The sequence below is a fragment of the Macadamia integrifolia genome, chromosome 13, assembly GCF_013358625.1.
Source record: "Macadamia integrifolia cultivar HAES 741 chromosome 13, SCU_Mint_v3, whole genome shotgun sequence".
Taxonomy (NCBI): Eukaryota; Viridiplantae; Streptophyta; class Magnoliopsida; order Proteales; family Proteaceae; genus Macadamia; species Macadamia integrifolia.
The window spans coordinates 8,444,484-8,454,474 of record NC_056569.1 but is presented as its reverse complement, the minus strand read 5'-3'; the positions used below and the strand labels follow the sequence as shown (position 1 = coordinate 8,454,474).

Genomic DNA, 9,991 nt, shown 5'->3' with positions numbered 1-9,991 from the left:
AAAAAAAAAAATTAACACTGTATTGTTATCATGTGAAGCTAAATGTTTGAATGGGAAAAACCTAATTAAGCCCACTTTTTGAAATTGAATGTAAAGAACCAAAATGTGCCTCACTACGTGACAAAATGATCGTTTTTGGTCATATTTTTGTGTCAAATTATAAACTATGGTTGATCATAAAAAATCAAATGAATCATGTCACCAAAAAGATAACTGATGTTTAGTGGTTGTTATGATGTGTCATTTTTTTATACATTACTTTTGAAAGTGTCATTTTTTTATACCTAATCATAGACCAAATCAAGTAAAAGTTCACTTATTCAAATGCAAAGTAATAGGTTTATCCAAGAAAAGAAATGGGTAGCAGATTATATGGATGGACCTATACGTCCTTAGGGTATCTATGAACTATATGTAGCTCAAAATTACCTCTTATTATTTATTTTGGTTTATGATTAATTGTTCAAGTAATTGGGCTTAGATATATAAAGCATATCAATTATTTTCGGATTTTTATTTAATTAACGGATCAATCAAAGCCCATGAGTAGTTTATTTAATTAATGCAGCTCCATAGTAAAATAAAGTTAGGATCTTATTGTTGCTTTAAATCTTAATTTTTGGAATTCAATTAGATGAATGGTTGAGATTGATTAAGGTTTATTAATGTTTTATTTTCTTATAAACACCTAATGACAACAATACTATTCTATTTCTCAAAAAAAGTATACTGAAGCTATCGTCAAAAAATTTAGAATGTGCACTTGTAAGCCTGTGGCTACATCTCTTGTAGTGAGTGAAAATTGAGAAGGATGATGGTAGAAAAGGAAGTAAATGCTATCAGGTACAAAAGTTAGATTTGTAATTTGTTATACCTCACTGTACAAGGTTAGATATTATGTTTTCAACAAGTTTATTGTCCAAATTTAAGAACAACCCAACTCACTTCCATTTTGAAGCGGCAAAAAGGGTCTGATATATTTTAGACAACATGGTTGTTCATGAACAATACATTAAGGGGAAGAAATTATGAAGTTAATGATTCTGAATGTTTTGAAGTGTCGTATATTTTTTTTTTTCCTTGTGAGTGAGCTCCCTTTTCTGATGGTATTGACGTAGGTGGAGATGCTCTCTAGTTTTTATTAGTATTTCCCGTAATTGCATTTTATATGTTTTTAATACAAATGATCTTTCTTAACTACTTTAGTATCTTTTATTTCATGATTAAGTTAAGGTCTGTGAGTATGGCCCAATGTATGCTATTTTTTTTTATAAAGTCGAAATGAATGTTAAATATCTATATATATAAAATGTGCCGGGTTTCTTTGCACCCACAATCTCTTTCACTGTGGAGCATCCAGGCCACTCAAAATTGGGGGGGGAGGGTCCACATAGGGTCTTCACCAGCAAATTCACACAGTTGATTCATCACGTGGTTTAGGAAAACTTTGTCCTAAAAAATATGTAAAAATCTATACATGTGTTTGAAAAACAGAAAGAAAGAAACTAAATGTAAAAAACAAACTAGAAAATGTTCAGCTCTTTTCCCCCATTTCTTCTTCCATTGTAGACTTTTGCTACTCTGCTTTTCTTTGCATCCTACTTGAATCTTCAACAAGATTCAGCTCTAGAAACAGCCAACAAGATCGGTATCCTACTCCATTGACTGGTATGCCGGCTTTCTATTCTTTCTTCCTCTCAACATGGCCGCCCTCAAGATCTAATGGAGGATATGAGTATAGCTTCTCTAAAACGCTTTTGTTAAGAGAATAGTAAAATCTGATGTGCGTGCAATAAAGAAAGAGAAGTATTGTCGATTTCCTAATAGCGTCAGCCGAGTCGTCACAACATTGGACGATTGGCTGGTTTAGCTTTGGACTGAAATGTGTTTTTTGGAGAGGGAAGTATTGCTTACAAGTTTTTTTTTTTTTTTTGTAAGTTTGCTTACAAAGTTACAAGTTTCATATCTTAAGAAGCGTGAGGAAGAGTGTGATTTTAAGTTCGATTTCTCTTACCTTCTTACGTCATTCACATAGTGTTTTTTATTGTTTTCAGTGAGAGTTGAATACTCATTTAATTTCAATATAACTCGGTCTATGTAGTTGTGAGGTCAATATGGACCCACTAGACTAATGAATACCCGTCATTAATAAAAAACAAAAAATAAAAAACAAAAATTTCCATGCAAGTTCCCACTTGATTTGAATAACCTTTTGATTCCTTGGCGGTTTCTTAAGGTGTCTCTTTTCTTTACTCTTCCACAAAGTTGGTGAATGGCGACCAAATTGAACCATAAATTCTCTCTCTCTCTCTCTCTCTCTCTCTCTCTCTCTCTAAGTTAGAGGAGGAACTGCTTGTACTCATAAGGCATACAAAGCACGACAAGGACAACTCTAGTTGAAAGAAAGTTTTGGGTCCTAAGTCCTAACCATGTTGGGCGGCTTTGCATGAGCTATCATCTTTCATCGAAGAGACTGGCCAAAGGGAACAGTATTTGATTTCGATTACTATTCAGAATCTGAGATGGGTAATGTAAGGATAAATGAAGGCAAAAACAGTGATTAATTTAAAATTTTTAATGATAATTAACGTCAGTTAATTGAGAAACAATAGCATGAAACTTTGATCTATCCATTATATTTAGCTGTAGAATTAAGTAAATTAATGGTCGGTTGTCTGGTTCATGTATGAAATCTTATTTTTTGATTGATTGATGATAAAAATCAAGTTCCTATTGCTTTTAATTCTACCCTTTTTTTTCTGCTAACCTTTTCTCTGATGGGAGACCATAATCCAACATCCCAAAAGACAAAACCTCTAGATCTTATGCCCTGATCATGTCCCCTAACATACTTTACCAAGTTATGAGAGAGAGAGAGAGAGAGAGAGAGAGAGAGAGGAATTCATGAATCTGATGTGGGGTGTGTAATAGTTTTGGTCGGTGGGCTTTGTTTGGCATATGGGTTGCCATTAAATTTTTTTTTTCGTCATTAGAAATAAGTTGAATGATGAGATAAAGAATTGAAAGAGAAAGATTGAACCGTATACACATGTAGTACCCTAAAAAAAGGGGTTTTAACGCGAAGAACACAACTTATCCTTCGAAGGGTCCAGTTATGATCATGCGGTCGTACATATGAGGATTCACCATCTGTCTTATTTTCTGTCATTACAAGATTGAAGAGGGATATATATATATATATATATATATGAAAGCAAAAATGACAGATGTTGGTTCCGCACATGTCTGACCATATGACAGATCTATTTTCGTGGACCAAGGTGTCTTAGATTGGTGGAGGTTTTTCCACCTTTGCATCCTCTCGAGAAAGCCCTTAAGATGCTCTGGGGTTACTCTCCTTAGGTTATAATTTTTTTTTTCTCAATAAATTTGATAACAAGGTAAGAGTCCAGACATATGGGGCCAAAATGACTGGCCGCCACCAATGAAAGACAATAATGTCTATCTTATTGATGTTTCTATGTGCACTCTCATTATTATATGAATTGGCATCAGGGTCATGCTACTGAACAAAAAACTCTAATGGTAGGCCCGACCAAGCTTTACACATTTATGGCCCGACCAAGCTTTACACATTTATGGCCCGACCTAGACTGGCTCGATTAAACCCGACACATTTATAAATAGGTAGTACATGGTGTAGCCACCTAGCCCGACTGGCGCCCGACCGGACCAACACATTTACAAGACCGATTTGAACCGAATCCTTTAAACCCGACCCTTCCCGACCCTTTTAATACTACTTGTATTTTTTTTTTAATACTATTTGTATTTAGTCCTAAGGGTATGTGATATGTACAATTAAGATGGTAGTAATTGTTATATGAACATGCATCTTTTTTATGCATAGTTTAATTGATTTGAACTTACTTAATTTGGGTTATGTAGGCATAATTTAATTGATTTGAGTTTCGTGGGTTAAAGATCAAGTACTTTAGTAATTTAGTTACTTTGCGCATCTTTGGCTTAATTCATTTTAACTATTGGATCTTTTTCTTTGCTAGGCCCATCTTTGCCTCATTTTTTTGGTATTCCTCTTCAAGCACATTTAATAGAACAATTTTAAAGAGGGCACGTTTAAAGTCCGTTTAAAGTAAAATAGGTCTATAACCCGATTAAGGGCTGATTAAGACTCATATATAGTAGCTCAATTAAAGCCCGAGACCAATCAGCCCAATTATTAACCGTACCATGTCTCCCAAAGCTAGGCCCGTTTATTGAAATGAGCATTTATGGTGCAAGACTTCCATGTGGTTAAGCCCGATTAGACCCGACCGAGATCGGCTTGGTCCGACGGGCTGACACCATGGAACCCATTGGAATTAGGGACTGTCTTGTAACTTCAAAGCATATAAACATAAACGGGCTCGTGAAAGAAAGTAGTGTTTTCTCTCTCTCTCTCTCTCTCTACTCTCTCTCTCTCTCTCTCTCTCTCTCTCTCTCTCTCTCTCTCTCTCACACAGAGCCTTCTGGGAAGCTACGACAACCGTAAAGTTGGACTCTCTTTCTCTCTCATCTCTCTATGAGAATATCTTTTTTTTCCTTCACTCCAAACAAGAACCTAGCACAAAAAAAAAAGAATCAAGTGTAAACTGTCCTTGTTTGCCACCTTTTCCTTCTTCTTGTTCTTCTTCCCACTTGGTCCAAAGCTTTGGACGGCGTCCTCTCTCTCTCAAAAAAGCCCCTTTAGTCCCATTTCCATTCAAATGTTGATCCTAAGCAACCGACAACTAACACATCAACCTTTCCATATTTTCTTTATCAATGTATTAGTCATGGTATCATCCCACCATATTTTCTTTATCGAAGCTAGAGTATTAACACGTAGTTTGATCAGGTTGCAAATTAAATTATATATATATATATATATATATATTATTATATTACCAAACATGATTATGTAATAATTTCAAATCGTTCATAAATTTGGTTATTGAATAATACTACATGGACTTCTACCAAAAAAATAATAATAATACTCAGTTAGCTAGGTAATCACAATGTGTAATTGGGTTTTATATTCTTTGTAATATTCCTAACAATATTTAGTCCAATCTAGCCACACTAATAAGTTCAACCATAGGGATCAAAAGACCAATTGCCCTTGCAATATAGAGGTAATCTAGATATTTTAGAGTATCAAGGAAGAAAATGATATGAAAGAGAGCCATCCTACACATTCGTAGTGCAGTATGCAAGATTGGTGCTATCTTCAACTGTATCTCTTTGGAATAATGTGGAAGGTCATTCATTGCTAACACGACACCCACCAATTGCTGATTTTCTTGCAAAAGATTCAGCAAAAAATGGGTTGAATTTCTCCTCTCCGATGCTCTCTTCTCTTGCAAAAGAGAATCTGTGTGTTGATGCCCATTGTAGACCCAGATTTCACTTTCGTTATTGATGATTCTGTGTGTTTTATGTTTGGTGGTGTGATGGGTTATTTCCAGCTGATGATCATGCCTAAGGTTGGCCACATGAGTATGATTGCCTCTTGTTTTAATATCCAAATCTATAGAGCTCCAAATTTGCGAGAATAAACCAGATGAAGACATCCACCTCCACAAATTAGAGAAGAATTGCATCCTTGATTAGATGGTAATACTATGGAAAAAATTTCGTTGTTGACTGGCTTGCAATCACACCATGGTAGTAGCCACGGGAATGGAATCCCAGGAGCAGGTTTGAAAATACCCATCTTTGGTGAATTTTTCCACCACTATTCCTAAGATTCCATTCCCTGACTGGTACATGAGGTTGTAGCTACTTGGCTACTGCCTGAGCAACCAAGTTTCCCTCGTAATACTATCTATGGCAGCGGTAAAAGAATTCATTTTGTTCACATTTCCTTTTCTTTATTTGGAAAGAAAATGCTCTATCACTTCTTCCTCCAACTCATCTCAGCACTTGCTGGGTAAGACCGTAAGACTCACGTTTCTCTCTCACTTCCTACTTGACCTTCCCATTCCCCTTTCCCTTCCTTTTCTGGTAAAAGAACTAAATTAAAACAGTTGAATTACTGTAATTGCTTCATATAAAATAAAAATTAATTAAGAGATGGGGTCATGCTCATTTTCCACTTGGCTAATCCTTAAGGTGGAACCTTTTAATGGAAAGGTCTTCATCCTTTGAAATATGGTACGTGGAAAATTAATCTTTTTTATGAATAATTACCTACATTATCCACTTTGTGGTAGTTAATAATGGTCTTAAATAAAGTATTAACTCTTCAAGGATTTTGTGGCTTCTGCAGAACAAATAGGAGAGAGAGAGAGAGAGAGAGTAGATTAGTACTGAATATAGAGACACAACTGTAAGCCTGTAATGGAGATGCAGGGAATATATGAGAAAAGTTCCATTCTATTTATTTTCAGTATTTACAAGAGCAGAACTGCAGAAGCACTGAAAGTGAAATACAGTAGAATCTGTTTCTAAAAACAAGAGAGAGAAAGAGAAAGCACAGGAGAAAAGTTAAAAGAATACACAGAAACCAGCTGAGCTCGAATAGGAGAACTACAGTCCCTAAGCTACAAGCTGATTCCTCAAAAACCTCCACCACCCAAAAACAAAAGAACCTAACTAACTAATTAACTAACTTAACTAACAGTGGACGGTTGTGTAAAAGTGGAAAATAGCTGTGAGAGTGAGACTCCGGGGAGTATCTCTATGGCATCCCTCTGGTAATGTCTCCTCTACCACCACAACCACAACCACAACCACAACCCATCATTGACCCCTCCCTCATCATCATCATCATCATCATGATGACCAACTAGCCAAATGGGCTAGGCTTGCTTCTGCAAATCTTTTGAATTGATAAACGTACCATGGAAACCGTAGGGTACCCTGGAAGGTAACTTAACTGAAGCCTCAAGTTCCATATTAATAGCGTTTATGATCACAAGCTCTGACTTGGACGTCTTCTCATCATGCATGAATGCTACTATGTACCCATCATCTTCTCTCTCCGAATTTGGGTCTCTTGACACAAAAAAGGGCTCTCCACCGTACTTACCATCTCCATAAATGAACTTCTTCACTTCTCCGGTCGACAGATCAACTTGAGCAATACCGGAAACCTTAGGCCAGGGCTCGGCGATGGCGAGGTAGACGAATCGGGTCTTCCTCCCCAATCGATTTCGGTTCACCATTCCAGCTTCAAGGTTCAATTGCTCGGCGGCGGCAGAGGCGATGATGGGCCGGCGAGTAGATTTTCCGGTCTTGAGGTTGAGCCGGATCTCGGAGAGAATGCTCTTAAGCCCTTCGTCGCATTCATTGAATATAGAATCCGGTGGAGTCATGCATGAGCCAATCACCACAACCTCATTAGTTTCTGGTTCTTCCCAAGCGTTCCAGAGATGGAAACAGAAGCAATCCGGTACTTCGACCCATCTGATCCCAGACGAGTCGACCGCGTTCTTATCCAAGATTCCAAACCGGGCGGTTTTCTTCTTATCGTAAACCACCGGCGAGCCACCACAGAACATCTCCTGCAGCTTGAACACCACCTGTTGGTCGGGAATTACTACGAAGTTCTCAGTAATGGCGAAATCGTGCATCATGGTAGGCTCTGCAAGTGGGATTTCGACGTCTGGGGATTTGATTCCGTTTGGGGAGAAGCGGAAGTACTTGAGATATGGCTTTTGAATGACATCGTAGCTTAAAGCGAAGAGTTCACCGGAGACAGGGTCCAGCTTTGGGTGGGCAATCATGGCGGACTGGAGTTGACCGTTGAAATCAAACCGGCCGACGGTTTTTAGGTCGCCGGAGGGAGTGATGCGGACGTGGTAAGGGAGGTCGTCTTCGGACATGGCGAGGAGTCGGTCGTTGAAGTAGACGAGGCCGGCGTTGGCCACTCCGGTGCCGTGGTTGTGGTCTACGAGGTCAAAGAGACCACGTGTGTAGAAAAGAAGAAGGCGAGCGATGCCGGAGTGGCCATGGAGTTCACCAATTGCTTTAGGGAAAACGGGGCGGCCTAGTGCACGTTCTTGGACGAGGCGTTGTGTTTCGGTGAACCGGCAAGCATATGTAGCGGCGCCGCCACTCAAGGTGACTGCGTGGATCATACCATCACCGTCAAAGAGGTGGTGACCGGCGAGGGGCTCGAAGTGAGGATTTGCACCGTTTCGGACGTAAACGCCGTCAATGCAATCGGGGATTTTGCCGGAGACTGGGAGGTGGTGCTGGACTGGGTGTTCTGGAACAGGAGCGAAGTTGCCGGCGATTTGGACTGCTGGGTCTGCTGTTTTGGGAAGTGGGTTTTGGCGTTCACTAGCTACCAAGGCTCCTTCCACTGCATCTAAGGCCATGGCTGCAATCCTTTGGAGGAGATTCCATTGATGCTGATGCTGGTGCTGATGCTTAGTTTTAGAATTATTGGAATCTAACTCTTTTTTTATTCCATCTCTATCTCTTTCCTTGTCTCTAGCTCTATCTGCTTCTTTTGGTTTGGGCTTGGGCTTTGGTTTGGAGACAGTTGGGGTTGCAGTGGTGGTTGGTTGGTAGATGGAAGGTGTTTGCTTTGGGAAACGAAGAACTGAAGGAGTGTGTAGAGAGCAGTGGAGGGGGGCTCTCTTGTTGGGCCTCTTGAAGTTCATGGACTTGGAAGTGTAACTCAGATCAATGACTGAGAAGGAGCAGGAGGAAGAAGAAGAAGAAGAAGGTTTAGCCCATGTAGTACTAGAAGCAGAAGTTGCTATAGAAGCTGCCATGATCTTTGGTTTTGGACCTCTCCAATGGGAGGGAGTAGTAAGGAGTAGTAAGCTTAATGGTGTTGGTGAGTATATGAGATTTGATGAGTGTGGTTTTGCTTCTGTATTGTTGTTGTGGAAGAAAAGATCAAAGAGAGATGAGAGGGAGTGGAAAGTAGTGAAGGACTTTAAGATTGAGAGAAGGTGAGAGTTTTTGAGGAGAGGGGGATGGAGGGAATGAGGTATATATAGATAGAAGAGTTGGGAGGAGAGAGGAGATGAGAGGTCGAATCTAAGAGAAGACCACGTGGTGGATTTGTGGAAGGGCACTGCCTTATTGACATAAGAGAATTAAAAAGGTCGGAGAGAGACAAAGCTCTTAGAAATGTGACACGACCACTCCCCCAATACACACTCATATAACTTCTCTTCTCCCCTCATATATATATATATATATATATAGAGAGAGAGAGAGAGAGAGAGAGAGCTACAAATAATAAGGGTTATGACTAATAGTAATTGGTGGAACTACAAATGGTTGAAATTAACATTTGGGTCTTTGGAGGAAAATACATAGTTTATCTTACTTGACCAGATAAGTCCTGTTCAAACTTCAAACTTCAAACTTCAAACTTCAAACTTCCAAGTTCTCCTATTTCATCAAAAATAAAATAAAAACTCTCCTATTAGGTTTGAAGAGTATAATTTCATCAAAATAATAATATATTTTTTTAACTATAGATTAATGGTCCCTTTTCTCTTTGTCTCACCCCGCGTTCTTTCCTCCTTGGAAGGTCACTCACCCACGTGGCCTTCTTCTCTTCTTCTCTACCTGAAATCTAGGTCACATCATTGATACCCCACACGCTTGACCACCCACATACACATAATATTTCTATCTCTCATATACTAACTATATCACTCTGCATCTGTGTGAGTAGTCTTATCTGATTTCATCCAAAAAAAAAAAAAAAGAGTAATCTTATCTGATGGCTATTTTAAGTGTCTTTCTCACCATTTAGTTTCTTGCTTGGTTTATTGATGTCTACCATATCCCTTACATAAGAGTCATAGAACCTTAAAGATTTTTTTTTTTTTTTTTTTTTAGAGCCTTAAAGATTCAAATCATGTAAGTACCCATCTCAGCATTAGTTTAAAAGGGGTGAATTGTTTGAATATTCACCTTCATGGGTTTAATTAAAAAGAACCCATTTGCTTTTGCCCCTCCATGTGATTGAAAAATCACAGACAATGCTATTTTAAATTGCACACACTTTAAT

At 38.6% G+C, this 9,991-nt stretch overlaps 1 protein-coding gene across 1 annotated transcript; it reads right to left on the bottom strand.

Annotated features, from left to right (window-relative positions):
* Positions 1-6,363: 6,363 nt before the first annotated feature.
* On the bottom strand, positions 6,364-8,934 carry LOC122059411 (9-cis-epoxycarotenoid dioxygenase NCED2, chloroplastic-like). The gene has a single exon (XM_042622182.1). The coding sequence runs from the start codon at positions 8,730-8,732 to the stop codon at positions 6,807-6,809; it is 1,926 nt and encodes a 641-aa protein (XP_042478116.1). The 5' UTR covers positions 8,733-8,934; the 3' UTR covers positions 6,364-6,806.
* Positions 8,935-9,991: the final 1,057 nt, after the last annotated feature.